At 44.0% G+C, this 16,855-nt stretch overlaps 1 protein-coding gene across 1 annotated transcript in view; it reads left to right on the top strand.

The window, feature by feature from the left end:
- Positions 1-7,380: 7,380 nt before the first annotated feature.
- The window catches only part of insrb (insulin receptor b), a 73,877-nt gene continuing 64,402 nt past the window's right edge, over positions 7,381-16,855 (top strand). Inside the window, exon 1 of the mRNA XM_086282560.1 lies at positions 7,381-8,713. Within this exon, the coding sequence (XP_086138686.1) occupies positions 8,620-8,713 (94 nt within the window). The 5' untranslated portion in view covers positions 7,381-8,619. The remainder of the gene's footprint in view (positions 8,714-16,855) is intronic.

Here is a 16,855-nt window from a genome sequence, read left to right as displayed (position 1 = left end):
CACAGCTGTTTAGTCCCAGCTGCTCGATGTATCGTGTGTGTGGAAATGGTTTTACTGTCAAACATGGCCGTGAGTTCTGCTGTTGAGTTTCTGTGATTTCTCTAATGACAGTCACTCAAAACTTCATTCTGACCACAATTATTCCCTGAACCTGTGGTTCATCACCATCCTTCTGGCGTTACTAATGACTTGGATAGTTCTTAGCCCAGTTTTAGTTGTAAATCATCACAGTTGTTTTCTTTGCTTGACTCAGGTCAATAATTTGCCCCACGTGAAGCTGTTTTTGTCCATGACCATGTCTTCCAACATGGTTGTTTGAGAAACTATTCACTGCATCAGTTAGAGTTACATAACACAGCTGAAACACATTAATGAATGCATTAATTATCCAATGAAAGGCCCTCATTTGTTTGTTTAGTTAAATCCAGGCGGTGGCTTTGAAAAACTGCAGCAATTTTTTCTCCAGTTTTCAAAAAACTTGTAGATTTTTGTAAAAAAAAGAAAAAGAAAAAGAAAAAAAAGACATTTTGTGGCACAAAAGATAAGATTGATCCCATATGATCGGGCAAAACAGGTTATCTACTAATGAGAAAGTTGGTTTTCTGTGTGCCAAAGTATCCTCGGGAAATCTGAGTTTATTGGTGAGTAAGTGTGCGCGAATATTAGACAGAAAGAGATGAAAAGTGCTCGTGTGAATGACACATGTTGTATAAAGGGCCAGAGTATAAAAGTGCTGTATAAGAACCAGCAGATTTCCCACATGTAACATCATTTCCTCAGGGATTAATAAAGTATTGTGATTCTGATATATATTAAAAAAAAAACTATAAAATGTATGAGTTTCAACACTCAGTGTGCGTTTGTGTGTCTGTGCACAGAACGGCCTCTGTGCTGTTTTTCTTTTCTTTAAATTCTTTATTCGATACACGTGGATCCACAGTTTCCCGTTGGACATCGTGCTGATAGACGGCGTGATTCGGACACAGATGCTACGTGTGCTGCCGTCTGACAGAGAGGAGGCGAGCTTGAAATGTTGCAGTTTCCACAGTGAGTTCTTGCATTTGCTTGTTTTTGTCCTTCTTTGTACTTATTTTACACAGAGTCATCTTTTTTGTAAACATACGGTGAGCAAGGTATTGTTGCACAAAACCAGAATGTCCACTGCTGGGTACAAATTAGTCAGCAGCAACTTTCCAACTGGCTTATCGAATGAGAAGTATGGGCAGAAATCTGTGCCATCAGAAACTGAATTTGAATAAGTTCAATTTGAATTTGAATTGCTCAGATTGAATCTGAATTGTAACTTGAATAAATGCTTTTGAAAACTGAATTTGAATTAGTCTAATTTGAAATTGAATTTATGGTTTGAAAATGAATTGATTTGCTTTGAAACTGCATTTTATCCTTTAAAAATTCAGCTCTCGAATACTTTCAGTTTCACTTCTCACCATTCAGTTTCAGGTCTACAATTCAATTTCAGTTCCAAAATTCAGTTTTTTGGAACTTACATCCGGTTCCGGTTCAAGCGCAGATTAATAGAACTACGTTTTACTAGCGGACCGAAAGTGTTACTGACGGGAATCTACAGCATCTTGAGCTGAATTAAGACTTCAGAAGTCATTCGTCATGTCGAATGACCAGCGGATAAACTCTCAGGTTGGTAATAAATGTATTACATGTATAAGAACAAGCGTCATGTTAACAAATGATAGCCGTAAGGTAACTTTTATGCTTATTGTAGCTGTTAGCTAAAAACGCTAATTTAGCGTAGTTTGCCCTGAATTCAGCTTTGACAACAAATATGATCGACTGTTTCTAGTAGAATTCCAAAGCTGTCATCTTGGACCCTCTCAGAGTACCCCCTCTGTATGCTTGCAGAGACCCCTACAGTAGGGAAACATGCAAAACGGTGTCCAAACCTTTGTGTTTTATCTTTACACAGCATCCCAACTCTTTAGCTAACTTAATAACTTTAGCTAAAGTGAATAGTTAGTCTAATTCATTAGTGCAGCATTACTGGATCATCTCTGTTTGAAGTGATATACAACTATCACTGTGTTTAACTACCATAATAATTCTTAGGGTACTGAGTGCATGCTTAATTAGTTGGGTTTTTTTTAAACATGCTGCTCCATTGCTATGTTTGACAGGCTGAAGTTGTCGGGTCACCTCCTAAATCGACCATCTTTTACAGGAGTTTTGTGCCAGAAATGGAGTGTCCACTGAAGACTGAAGATACTGAATCTCTACGCCTTGCCATTGATCCTTCTTGTGCCTTCATCTAGACAAGAGACATTAACTTCACCACTCTCATATGCTCTGTACCTACATCACCTTCTCTGACAGTCGTAGCTTGGCTCATCTGAGGGTGAAATTATAAGAATGTGTTATTTTGCAAAGTGTTCTCCAGGGTTCCTAAATAAAATATGGCATTGAGGTCATTTCTTTTGAATTAATCCCTTCTTCTGAAATATAAGAACCTCTCCTGGTTTTAATGGCACTTTGGATTTCTTTACTTTCTGTTCCACTCCCAACCCCAAATAGATGCTGACACAGTAACATGGAAGAGGGAAAGACGTTGGAAAGGACTAGTACAAATAAACCTAATGTCTAACAATGAAAAGTGTAAAATAAGAACAATAATAATAATAAAGATAAAAGATGAAGTAACAAGTTTTTAGTTTTGTTTATTCCAAATGATCATCCAGATGTCTGTGACATGTGATGACAAACACCATAATGGAAGGCCTTAGTCATCACATGCTTAAACTCATATATTTTTGCATATGCTGAACAGGCAGTCAGACATGCTGTAACTGTGGAGTGGAAAACAGCATGAACACCATACGGCAGGGGTCTCAAACTCCAGTCCTCGAGGGCATGGAAAAGTTGCATGACACTTTGACCTTTGAGGACTGGAGTTTGAGACCCCTGTCATATGGAATATGACAGGTGTGGTTGAACTGCATGAAGACTCTGAAGTTTCTCTTCTCTTCTGGCAGGACAGGAATGTGGCCTTGTCCTGTGAGCCACTGTAAGGATGTACTTAGAGTAGAACTGGACTGTCACCGGCCTCAGGCTCTTCACCCTTTTCAAAGACAAAGCAGTCATTTAGATAAAATATTAGATATTGTTTACCTGTAAATGCACAAAGTCAATTTAGAAATGTAATTATTGTCAAGAGTGAACAAGCACTGGTAGTGTAATCTACAGCTGTGGCCAAACGTTTAGAGAATGAGAAGTGTTGTTTGCTTATTTACAAAGTTTGCTGTTTCAGTGATAGTTGTATATCATATTATATCACTTCAAACAGAGGTGATCCAGTAATGCTGCACTAATGAATCAGACTAACTATTCACTTTAGCTAAAGTTATTAAGTTAGCTAAAGTTATTAAGTCAGCTAAAGAGTTGGGATGCTGTGTAAGACATAAATAAAGCTAAAATACAAAGGTTTGGACACCGTTTTGCATGTTTCCCTACTGTAGGGGTCTCTGCAAGCATACAGAGGGGGTACTCTGAGAGGGTACAAGATGACAACTTTGGAATTCTACTAGAAACAGTCGATCATATTTGTTGTCAAAGCTGAATTCAGGGCAAACTACGCTAAATTAGCGTTTTTAGCTAACAGCTACAATAAGCATAAAAGTTACCTTACGGCTATCTTTTGTTAACATGACGCTTGTTCTTATACATGTAGTACATTTACCAACCTGAGAGTTTATCCGCTGGTCATTCGACATGACGAATGACTTCTGAAGTCTTAATTCAGCTCAAGACGCTGTAGATTCCCGTCAGTAACACTTTCGGTCCGCTAGTAAAACGTAGTTCTATTAATCTGCGCTTGAACCGGAACCGGATGTAAGTTCCAAAAAACTGAATTTTGGAACTGAAATTGAATTGTAGACCTGAAACTGAATGGTGAGAAGTGAAACTGAAAGTATTCGAGAGCTGAATTTTTAAAGGATAAAATGCAGTTTCAAAGCAAATCAATTCATTTTCAAACCATAAATTCAATTTCAAATTAGACTAATTCAAATTCAGTTTTCAAAAGCATTTATTCAAGTTACAATTCAGATTCAATCTGAGCAATTCAAATTCAAATTGAACTTATTCAAATTCAGTTTCTGATGGCACAGATTTCTACCCATAGAGAAGCTTTGCAGGAGTCGTTGGCAAACCGGAGCTCTGGCCTTCGTGCTGAACTTCGGCACAGTCGCCTCCTGCTTGAGGACATTTCTGTTTTGGGTTTTACAAAGAAGACTCTGTCTGGCTGAAAATAACACTTGACTTGTTTATACTTCAGATACTGTTTTAGAACCTGAGTGAACAAAACAGACCTTGATTTAGAAAAAAGAAAGAAAGGAAATTCTTATCTTTTGTTGTGGCAACACTGACAGTTTTCTATGTGGATATGGGAGCCGGTTTTCCAGAGGAAGAAATACAATAAAGAAGGAGGCTTGAGGAATAGTGTTTCTGATGCAGTGGGAGTCGAGGTTCAGCCATGACTGTATGTCATCTAGTCTGAATGACAGGTGGAAACTCAATTTTTCCCTGACATTGTGATAAAAAGAGAAATGTCACTCCATCCACGGCAGGCGCTACTGCTTCACAATATCTCAGTGGAGAGCTCTGACTGTGAGCGAGAGGTGAGAAAATAAGGAGGAATTTCAAAAGCTCGGAAAAAAGCCTTACGACCTCAGAAGTGTGTTACGTTCATCCGATGTAGCACAAAGCTCCGTTCACTTGGCCTCTCGGGTCAGATTTAATCCTATTTGTTCACAACGTTGTGTCCCTTTGTCCTTGTTTGACATTTGCAGTTGGCGGTTATTTTTGGTGCCACTCAAATGAATTCATAGTACAGAGCAGGAGCTGCATGTGTAGACTCATCTAACAGCACTCTAGGTAGGTTAGTGGGATAAAAAGCCATTCACTCAACCTATTCTGCTCCCACTGAAAAAGAAAATAAACTGGCGCTACGCACAGCACCTGAGAGCGAGCGGGACAAGCGTGAGGAGAGGAGGCATGTGCGTGCCTCCAGCTGGCGTCAGACAGCGTGACCACCACAAAGAGATCTGTTTGGAGTAGATTCCACAAACTTAGTCCTTCAGACCTGTGACATTTAATCTCACTAAGACCTCATTTACTCTGTTCACCGGGTAACAACATTCCTAAGATTAACAACGAGCCCGCGCCACAAGCCTTTAGTGGAGCAGAGCAGTTTGTACCCATCCAAGCACACACACTGCACCTCTGTGTGATAAATAAGAAGCCGTTGTTCTGCTCTATACAAATATCAGCCTCGGTTTCAGGTGGATAAAAACTGTGGCAGAAGTCGGCTTTCCCGTAGGAGGAAAAGGAAAAACAAAAAAACTTCCAGGTATTGTGTGAGGACAAGCCTCGTCAATAGTGCTGGTTTCATTATAAGGATATTTGCTATGCAAACCTGAGGGAACAATGTTAGCTTTCTTACTGCAGGTATGTTCTGGCTGCCAAAACCTGGGCAGCGTGTAATGTTTACACTCCTCGGTGCCAGACTTTGTTTAGCCCACAGTGTCACTGGTGTATGACAATGGGACCAATGTTCCCATCAGGCACTACGATCCTGTTGTGTGATGTCTTTAATAAGCGCTGGGCCAGCTCAGGTAATCAAATATAAATGTGAGTGTTTGCTTGAGCAGTGGCTTTCATGAGTGAGGTGGAGGGGTTCCTGATCATCTCTATCAGAATGGTATAGGTGTAATAACAAGCGCCTGATTGGCTCATCATGTACAGTGTATTATTGGTGGCCACTTCTTTAGGTACACGTTCTCCAGACCACCCTTTGTCTTCAGGATTGCCTTCAACAAGTTGCTGGAAATGTTCCTCAGAGATTTTGGTCGGTCCTGCTGAGGTCTGTCAGCTGTACATCCACAGTGGGAATTTCCACCACATCCTGCTCTACTGGATTGATGTCTGGTGACTGTGGAAGTCTTTTGAGTACAGTCACGTTCAAGAAAACAGTTTGAGATTATTTGAACTTGATGAACTGACATGGCATCTTATCCTGATAGAAGCACAACCAGATGATGGTATACTGAGGTCAGAAAGAGATGGACCTGGTCACCAACTATACTCTGGTAGGATGTGGTGTTTAAATTATGCTCAGAGATCCAAAGTGTGCCAAAAAACGATCTCCCACACCATTACATGAACACAGCCCGCCTGAACTAATGATTGAAGGCAGGACGAATCCAAGATTTAATGTTGCTCACACCAAATTCCCACACTGCCATCCAAATGTCGCAGCAGATGTGAAGACTCATCAGACCAGGAAACATTTTACAAATCTTCTGTTGTCCAGTTTGAGTGAGCCTGTGTGGACTGAAGTTTCCTGTTCTCAGCTGACAAGAATGACCCGGTGTGGTCTTCTGCTGCTGTAGTCCATCTGCTTCATATTGTGCATTCAGAGATGCTCTTCTGCATGTTGTAGCAAGTGCTTATGTGATTTACTGTTGCCTTGTTATCAGCTCCAAGCAGTCGGGCCAAACAACAAGGCATTTTTAAGCATATTCTCTGTAAACCCTAGAGATGATCGTGCAGGAAAATCCCAAATCAGCAGTTTCTTAAATATTCAGACTCGCCCGTCTGGCACCAACAATCACCTTTCCCCCCATTCTGTTGCTCACGTTGAACTTCAGCAGGTCATCAGGAGTTGCTAGCCCCGATTAGATATTTGGGTTATTGAGCAGCTAAACAGGTGTAATTACCGAAGGGGCTGGTGAGTGTAGAGTATGTTTGTATAAGGGATTACCTGCAGTATAGGAAAGCTATTTTGGTAATTTAAAGTACAAAATATTACTTCAATAAAAAGATAAAGTGATCTTTTCCTATCTGTCTGTCTAAAGGGCATGTTGGTAAAATATAGTGAATAGTGGGTAAGATACTGACTGGGTTTTTTGGGTGGCTCTCTCATTTTATAAAAAAACCCTAAATTTAATCTAAATATCAGCTCTATTCATTTATGTTACAGAAAATAATGCGTTTATTTGCTTTTCTTATGTTTTTGGTTTTTTTTCCCCGATGGGCTAATTAACAGTTTATTAATAAAATAAAAGGCAGAGAATTTGAAAATAATTTGCTGCAGCTGTAAAACTGGTCTGGGCTAGTGTGTTCCTATTATTTTGTCCACAGACTCTTCGCTCTGCTTCATCTGATTTTATTCCACATTAATTATATATTTTTTAATTATTTCCCTGTGTTGTGTCTGCTTTTGTAATAAAACGTGTTGCTATGCGAGGACGGCGAGCGCAGTGAGCAGCGCAGTGTCACAAAGCGCTCCGTCCCGGGTTTTCCCGCAGACCCTGCGTGGCCCAGCTGAGGTGACTGGCAGGACTTGTTTACTGGTGGGGAGGCTCGCAGAGAGAGAGACGGAAAGAGGGGGAACCTGAGGGAGAGCGATCGCTAAACGGGAATCCAAGTTTTTACACTTGACCCGTCTTTTTAAGTCTTTTTTACGTATCGTTACCTCATCGTTTTTTTCTCCTGTCCTTTTCTTCTGGGCTGGCGGACTCGGACTGTTCACTTTAAGCGTGTTTTTGATTTTATTCTGATTTTGAACTCTCGTCGCCGACACCGAAACCTCGTTTGTTTTGGATTAGCTAGCTAACGTTAGCCGTTTAGTCCCCTCCAGCTAACGTTAATCTGAGGGAAGGAACGGGCGGCGTGGTGTGGCGACTTCCCTCACCTCACGGCGGCAGCGTGCACGGTGAATGCGGGCATTGTTGTTGTTATTTTCTGGCTTCTTTTACTCCTCGCGGGGAATGTGAGAGCAAAGTGGCGTTTTTTCAAACCTTTCCAGGTTAGTTTTCCCCTCTCCGCCGTTTTGTCGTTTTTACGGGCTTGCGGTGGTCAGCGGGGGTGAAGGAGTTCAGAGGGAGGTCGAAGCGAGGAAAGCTGCACGTTTTTCCTGCCGGAGTTTCCTGGGATGTGCTCCCTGCTCAAAGAAAAGGGAGACGAGCTTGTGTGAAGACACCAGGACGCAGGAGGTGATATAAAGACTTCTGAAAGAAAACGAGAGCTCAAAGGCTGCCTGTGTTTTTTGGGGGGTGCTATTCACAACTCCAGCGCGTGTCTGCGTGAGGAAAACAGCGTTTTGTTTTTGAAATACCTCCCGGGGTCCTCCCTCACTGGAGCGGCACATTACAGGGAAATGAGCCCGGGGCCAGCGGACCTTCTTAGGGGATCTCCAAACTAGCTCTGTCTGTGTGTGGGATATTATTATTATTATTAATAATAATAATAACATTTCCCCCCCTTGATTTAGCGGGGCACCAAAATCAAACAGATGAACGTGGACTGTCGACTTCACTTCTGGAAAATGAAATTTTTTACTCGCACATGTGTCGCCAGAACCCAGGATCACGTTATTTAGTGTCTCACGTACATAACACATTTGGCACAGAAGACAGTTATCAATTTATAACCCCCTTACAGGGGGAGGAAACCTCAAATCGGCTGGCTTTATTGGACCTTTTTAAGTTTTTAGCAATTTCTTAGTTCACTTTAAACATTTCTCCCTGAAGATTGGAATTTTTTTTTGAACGACTTCAAGAAGCGAGCATAACTTATCCTCCAGCCAAAATGAGGCGGCTGACGCTTAAACTGCGAGCACAGATGGTGTTGTTTATCATGTGCACCTGCATTATATGCCAGTGTGGACTAATAAAAGGAGAAAGTGAGTATTATTTCATTTTTTTAATGACTTCTTATAACTCATAACTTCACGTGAGTGTGAAGTGTGTGTTCGCGGGAAATGACCCTGTCCTAAGCGCAGATGTTTGCATTATAACATGAACAATAGTGTGTTTTTCTTGAACCTTGCAGTCACTGCTGGGGGGGCATGTTCTTCTTTTTATCAATCAGCGTGATAATGTGAGTCACGGGACTGTTGCTTTCATTTTGGCGCATGCTCAGATTCTCCTCCAGGTCTAATTAAGGGGCTCGTAATTTCAGTTTTGTGCGTGTGGCTGATAACTTGGCGCACAAATATTAATTATCGGCTAATAAACCCCGCCCCTCTCGCGCCGGCTCTTAAAGGTACATATTTTAGCGGCCCGCGCTAAATGCGCCACCCGAGGGTCAGATTAGTGGCTGTAACTGGACGAGGGTGGTCCGCGGCAGCGAGCCTAAACTGGGGGTGGCAGGATTGGCCCTGCGAGGCTTGCTAGGCCTCTCACGCGCACACGCAGCCTGGATGTAAACAAATTAGCCGCTGAGAAGTGTCCGCATAGGTGGCGGGACAGCCTCCATCTGCCTTCCGCTCCAGATCTTCCTCCCCAGAGTCTGCGCCTCGGTTTTATTTCTTTTTATCAATGAATTAGCGCGGATGGTGATTACAGCTATACAGATGTGCATTGCCACAGATTAAACACGATCCAGCTGTGCGCTGTTTTGTTTTCAGCTGGTGCTTTAACACAGGGACACCGTGCACCATACTTGAGCCCACATTTTATGGGCCGAATGAAGTTAATGAGCACTGTTGCCCACTCTGGTATTTCTTATTTGTGTTATTTCTTATTTTTAAGGGTGATCTCAGTGAAATGAGAATTGCAGGGCCAGCTGTGAGGCCGCATTAGATGATACATTTCTCTGTATAATAGGTCACTTGTGTCTTATATCTCAAATTAAATGAATGAATGAGACAAACAAAGTCTGGAGCGCCCGTGAAATCAATTATTGAACATTTTGGGTGTTTGTCAGCGGTTTAACCTTTGGCCCACATTAATCCTTGTGAGATTTGTGTTCAGTGATTTTTGGACAACGTGTTGCCCAAGCCTCAGTGTTTTGTTTTTTTGGGTGTGTGAACTTGGTCCAAGTGAGCAGGTCGACCACGTAAATGTGTGGGCACCCATTCATAAAGTGGAACCTGTTGTTTTTCTTTTTGTCAGCAATGGTGGGACTCTCCAAGCTTCAGGTTGTGTTGCTTAAAATGGCTCCCGCCGGCCAGGTTCAAAGGAAACGATGTGGCTACTTTACACAGGTCATGTATGCAGACAGAACAGAGGCCCCTGAAAGGGGGTCTTATGAGACGGGCTGCTGGTACCCCTCCTTCCTGGTCTTTTTTATTTTTTTCCCTCTCTCGCCGTCTCTCTCTCAGGGAATGGGGTACATGTCATTGGCTGTGAGGACTCTGGGAAGTGACCATATTTGGCACTTTTGAGATGTTTACGCCAAAAAAAAGGGGGTGGGGTCGAGGCAACAACCAAAATACTTTGAATATTTCATTCTGGATCCACATGCTGCCTGATACCTCCATCTCAGACACAAGAACGAGAAGAAGCCGTCCTGATAAATAACCCACGCCGTAGCCGACTGCACCTCAGAAAACATGTAACAAATCAGCTTTCACAGGCTGTTGTTTGATTGTGATTGGCCCATTTGTCACAGTTAATCAGGAAAGGTTGTTCAGATGTTGCCGCTGAGCTGTCTCCTGGTCTGACTTGTGAAAAACAAGTTGTGCAACTGCCCACTTCTGGCCCCCGTCAGGCACGGCTGTGCTGCTTGTGAGCATGCATGAATATACATACGTGCACGGCTGTGTTTCTTTAACCAGCGTGGTCGCACAGATTGGCTCTTCCCCTCTTGCGGTCTCAATCAAATCTCCAGAGCGGTGTCATTTATTCAGGAGGAGCAGTTGAAGAGTTGCTCTGACAGCTCAGCTAATGGAGAACCGCGTGCTGTTGTAAAAATCGAGGCTCGGCCTCCATTTGTCTGCGAGTTTGTCTGTAGCCCCTTTTGGACACTCAGGCACTCTTCAGTGAAGTGCACGTTGGCATTTTCCGACAATGCTGTGCACGTTGTGGAATGTCTTTGAAGTGGCCCACCATGTAGGTGTGTGTGTGTTTCACTTCGAGTATGTGCCCCAGCCACCCTTTGCTGTCTGCAGGATCTCATTTTTCAGCTACTGGCCAGCCTACTTCCTGGCAATGTATGTTTTCTATTTATATTTATTTGTGTGTGCGTTGATGAGAACACTGTATTAGGCTTCATCCGCATGTTTATGGGTGTTTCTTTTCATTTTTAAATGGGCAGTTTGTTTTGACAAAAGCCTGCGTTGGCGTGTTTTCACGCTCGGAGGTCGTTTCCTCTGGTCCGCATCAGTTAATAAGTGAAACTTGTGGCTTTTTTCCTGACGCAGAAAAATCCAAGTGAACCCAAATGCATCACTACGTCACCACACGAGAACGTTCAGTTTGCGTGTCTGAGGCGGGAGCAACATGGATAATTTACATTCATTTCACGGCTGGTTGCAAACCTGTACAGACCTTTGCGATTTAAAAGTACCTTCATCCTTATGAAATGTTATTCCTCCTCAAACCTGCAGCGTAAACCTGCTTGTCGGTTCGGATTGAGGTCGGTTCACGTTGGTAAACAGACGCTGCTGAGACCACGTCCTCCACAGGGTCTCAGTATGGTTGTTTGGTCGGCACCCGGGTGCGATTACTGCTTTCACATCTTTATGAGTGAAAAGAAAGAAGAGTTTGATTTTAAGGGACTAAACACCGCAGGTGTGTGGACGTCCTCGGACTTCTGGATAAGACAGAAGAGGAAGTCTTCACGTCTGAGGTGGTCAGACAGAAGTGTAAACACAGAAAGCTGTATGTACAGGCTAATTTAGCATTAGCATTCACCTGCAATTTACCATAGTTTGCTGGAACAGCCTGTGCTGCCTGTTTCATTGGCAACACACTGAATCTTTAAGGCTTTCATATCGCGGCCCGACGTTGATTGCAAGTTGCTGCCGTTCATTTCGCACGGTTCCTCGTTCACAGAGGCAGTGGACAATCGGGGTCATGAACTGAGCCTCCACCGGCTGTGTACTGGGTCCTGAGTGTTGGCCAGGAAGGAGATATGTACTGCTACAGGAAATTAACTGTTGGGGTGCCTTTGCTAAGTGCTTCCTCCTTTGCTCTTATCTTTCCAAGTATCCCTTTCAACTTCTAACTTGCCACTGTGTGCATGTTCCCGGCAGTTTTTATCAACAGCGGAACAAGTGGGGGATGGAAAACACGAGACGACTCTTCTGACTCCCACAAATTCACAGCTTGATGAGCCACTGAGTAAATGCATTTCTGCAGCACATCATTACTGTGCTAACATGTTAGATTTACTTTTAAAATGCAATAAACATAAAGCCTGATTGGCACTGCATACCTGCAGGTGTCTGAGGCTACTAACCATAGCCTCAGACACCTGCAGGTAGTAGGTGGTCAGAGGTGGAGGGTCCACTCTGAGTTGGGAACGAGTTGCTACCTCGATTAGAGAAGTTTAGGAGAATTTTAGGGTGTTGCTCACGAGTGAGGGGAGAGCTGAGCGTAAAAGCAAGGCTGTCGCTTTACCTGTCGAGCTACGTTCCCACTGTCACCTGTGGTCACGAGGGTGGGTGGGTAGTAACTGAAAGGAGGAGCTTGCTGATATGAACAGTGGGAAGGAGTTTCCTCTGACAGGTGTCTCTCCCAGAGAGAGGCCTGTAAAATCTGTGTGAATATTTCATGCGTAAAAAGACTCTCCCGTCTGTAATGCAGGTGTTGCACATCTGAATAAACAGATCTGACCAATCAGATCACTGGATTTGGCAACAAGTGCACTCGTACCTCGAAATGTGCACCTGTGCTTATTATACAATGATGTGGAAATGGTCTCCAACCACCATGATACTGATTTGAAACTTTAATACAGGTGAAAGCGCAATAAATGCAATCCATTATTATTAAATGTAATTACTTGGAATTCTTTTTTTAAATCACGGTGAATGAAAATTTTACTGGTTTTGATGCTTACTACTGGTATTGTGACTTTCCAATACTGTGCCAATACCAGCACTACTGGTATCCGATACCGATACCAGTGTTGATATCGATACAGTCGATGAGTTTCAGTCTTCAGCCAAAGGCCTCCCAAAGCAGAGCAGCAGATTTTATTGGATGTTAAACACTGAAAATAACATAACGGCTGCTGTGGTGTGTTTAACAACACTGTATTAGTGTCCACACACAGGTTGCTTTTAGAGATGCTGTTTCCAAACAGAACAAAGCATGAAAGTATTTGGTAAGTGAGTCTTAGGCGGACTTTCTGAATGATTTTGCGCTCACTGTGACTTCAGGGACGATGGCTCACCACACTGATTTCCTGGGAATTTGCTCAGAAGTGCCAGATGTCAGAAAAATCATCCCCAATCTTAATTTTAGCCAGTCGTAACATGCTAGGAGGCAAATGTTGCCGCGCTGCTGTCACCTTGCAAAATAAGCAAACAGTCAAAACGCGTTGATCCCGACATAAACCTTTCATTATGAAGAGGAAACCACGCTGTAACATCTAACGGCCGTCGCCGTGATCAGGTGACGTGTTTCCAGCCCATCGCAGGCTGCCAGCGCCGTGATAGGTTGTTGTTTTTAAACACAAAGCCTAGCCGATGCCCTCCTCCCTGACTCCCATTCCTAGATAGAGGAGTGTGACCGTTTATGTAAACCCCTGCTCACTGCACAGAAATGTGGTCTAGCTGAGAGGGGAGGGATGGGGTCACACCCACACACACATGAACACGCAGCGCGCCGTTACGCCATGCTGCAACAATCTGATTTGATAGTCCTTGTTGCTGTTTGGATCTGCCCTATTTTAACCGTTGGGGACTTCACACTGTAAACTCCAAGCTGAGCCAGTCCCGTAACGCAGGGATCAACAAAGGGATGTTTTGCAGATGAGACAATAAACCGAATAAGGCCGTGCAACTGATTTCTCATTCTTTGGCTTTCAAAAAAAGCGTAGCAGCTTAATTGATCCCAGTTACAGATTTGTACATCTGCAATACTGTTTGGGCCAGTTTATAAAGCAATGGTAACGTCTGCATCAGAGACGACGTGAAGCCCAGCAGGAGACGAAACGTTTATCAAACGTCTTTGCAGTTTGTGACACGCGAGTCTGGATTTACTGTCACGTCCCCGCTTTAGGCCATTGGAGCGATATGGACAGAACATGGAGGCCTGTCATGTGACTGAAAAGTGTCTGTTTGGCGCCCAGTGAGGCTGCTGGCAGTTAATGTAACTGCAAGCACACAGTCGTGCTGTCAGATCAGTTACTGAGCTCAGGGACCAAATGATAAACGAAGGTGACGAGTGCTGCAGAGAGAAATCAGTGGTGGACATATCTGACTGTAAATGCCAACAACATTAGCAGCTAATGCTTTTACAGATTTCAGGCAACGAATCACATCTGTGGTCTGAGGCGATCGTGGCTCAAGAGTTGGGAGTTCGTCTTGTAATCGGACGGTTGCCGGTTCGAGCCCCGGCTTGGACAGTCTCGGTCGTTGTGTCCTTGGGCGAGACACTTCACCCGTTGCCTGCTGGTGTCCGGCAGCCTCGCCTCTGTCAGTGCGCCCCAGGGTGGCTGTGGCTACAATGTAGCTGCCATCACCAGTGTGTGAATGGGTGGATGACTGGATATGTAAAGCGCTTTGGGGTCCTTAAGGACTAGTAAAGCGCTATATAAATACAGGCCATTTACCATTTGAATGACAGCTGCATAGACTGTACATAAAAGATGAACAAAGCTTCTGAGTTTGAAAAGAGAAGGTGGGAAAAGACTCTTCTGTTCAGCTGTTACAGTTAATATCTGACCTCATTAAATGTTGTCCTGCAGTGTGTGTATGGGCCACGTTTCTAGTTGAAGCCTTTATTAATTCCAGTGTCTGGGTTAAAGTGACGCAGACGAACTGTTGCCATATGAGTTTGACATTTCTGGGTGATGTGGATACGGCAGCCTTTTAAATATCACGTGAAACAATGGAAGATGTTAAAAAGTGATGCAGCTTTTCACGTTTCCTTCACGACAGCTTCTGCTCCCTCTACTCCTCCTTTAAACTCGAGCCTCCTTCCTTCCCTTCGTTTCACGTTCAGGGGTAAGCGGGTTCGCCGCCCTGGGCTCGTTCGTTTTCCTTCACACTGCAGATGCACACAGCCTGCAGACCTTTCTTCCACGCATGCACACACCTGCTCTGCGCTGTGGGAAAGCCTCCTCTTTCAGGCCTCTTAAAGGTGTGAACAGCATCCATTTGATGCCTCTCTCTTTATTTGCTTTCTCTTATTAACCCCGCCTGCTCCAGCTGGGTCTAAGCGATGCTTAACGTGTTCACCTGCAGGTTGTGCGCCGCATCACGTGGCCCTCTAAGATGATGTTGTTTGCTGCGTTGTGGCTACGTGTGTCTGCACATGTTTGTGTCTTTTTACGAGAGCTCACGCGTACACGTTTAGTGTTCGGCGACTCGTGTGCCGGGTTGGGGTCTCTGTTTTTGTCCTGATCGAGTAGCATGAGATGCGTTGCTATGGTGACAGCACTAGCTGTGCTGGCAGTAAGTGACAGACCCTGCAGACCCAGCCTCTTCCTGTCTAAAGACACGTCCCACTGCACTGAGCCCGGTTATACATTTTAATGTGTGATTGTGGAGACTGAGGATTTAAGGTGCCAGCTGTGGCTTTCCCCCCTCTTCTAACCTAAGGCAGATGTCTGCCATAAGCAACCTAATCGTTCGTGATTGTTTTATATTTAAAAGCACTTGAAGTGTGAGCATCTTGTCTCCTTCCACAATCAGCCCTGTACTGATCGGGCCCTAACTCGCCCACGGTCTGTCAATAACAGCACCTTAAAGCTAAATTCTGTCTCAGGCTTGCTGCAGTAAAAGAAGTGATGCAATTGATTAATAATCCTGTGATAAATGCAGACTGTGATTCACTCTTCAGTTTTGCATGATCACAAACACCCACAGGAGTCCTGCTTTAAAGACTGCGGTTCCTCAGCTGCAGCGGATCTTCTGTGATAACGTCCTGCAGCGGCCACGGACGCACACTGTTGTCACGGACCGGCCGTTAAGGTGTTGTGGATAAATGCAACAAGACAAAATGATACGGCCGAGACAAAAACGTTGGCATTTTGTAAATATAATAATAAATGAGAATTCACTGTGTAAGTTTATTAGCAGCGTCCTTAATGCTCTCTGGTCGCTATGGTAACGGGTAAATATTTCTTTCAAAATAAGACGCACAACTACAACACGGGAAAGACCCAGAGAAACAGAGTTAACGATAAAAACCCTGAAAACCGTAAATTTAACACCGAAGGCTCAATTCTCGCGGCCCGGCACCAAACGACTCACGCACTGGCCCGCGGCCCGGGGGTTGGGCACCGCTGCTGTAGTGCGCAGCCACTTCTCTGCAGCAGCGTTACAACAGCTGGAAACAGAGGTGGAGACTACCACCTGCACCACCTCCAGCAGAGGAGGTCACAGCCATTTTCCAGATGGACCTTTTCGACCAAAGGTTCTCTTTGTCATGCTGGCTGAAGCTGAACTGATCAGTGAGCGAGTTTGTGCTTTTATGGTGGAAATCAAAAGAAGATGCTGGGTTTATAACACAATGCAGGGCAACAGCTGTTTGATCTTGATTGTCTGGATGAATTGATTACATCCCCTCCTCTGTTCACTCCACCTCTGCACCACTTCATGAAGCCAAAGTCAGAATCTGGCCTCGCTTCACAAAACTATCGGCTGAACCGTGAACTGTTTCTGCGTTTTAGGAGCGTCAATGATTTCATTGAGTAACGGGTGACCTTCAGGCAGTCACACGTGCAGTAACGGAGCTACTAACACCAGAATACGTTTGCTCGGGGACGTTTTTGTTAAATCTGGAGAACGTTTACAGCTAATCAGTTGAGCCGCCTCAGATTTGTTCTGGATCAAACGACCAACCGTGGGGAGTGTATAGATACATGACTCACAGCTGCTGAGCTACAGACGTGAGTGAGTCATGACTCTCGACCTGTAGAAACC

The sequence above is a fragment of the Aulonocara sp. 'chitande type north' Nkhata Bay genome, linkage group LG23 (genome assembly GCF_057382095.1).
Source record: "Aulonocara sp. 'chitande type north' Nkhata Bay isolate Kocher_YH1m ecotype deep benthic linkage group LG23, A_spYH_male_GT1.1, whole genome shotgun sequence".
Taxonomy (NCBI): domain Eukaryota; kingdom Metazoa; phylum Chordata; class Actinopteri; order Cichliformes; family Cichlidae; genus Aulonocara; species Aulonocara sp. 'chitande type north' Nkhata Bay.
The sequence above is the reverse complement of the archived record's forward strand: the minus strand, read 5'-3'. Positions and strand labels throughout refer to the sequence as shown.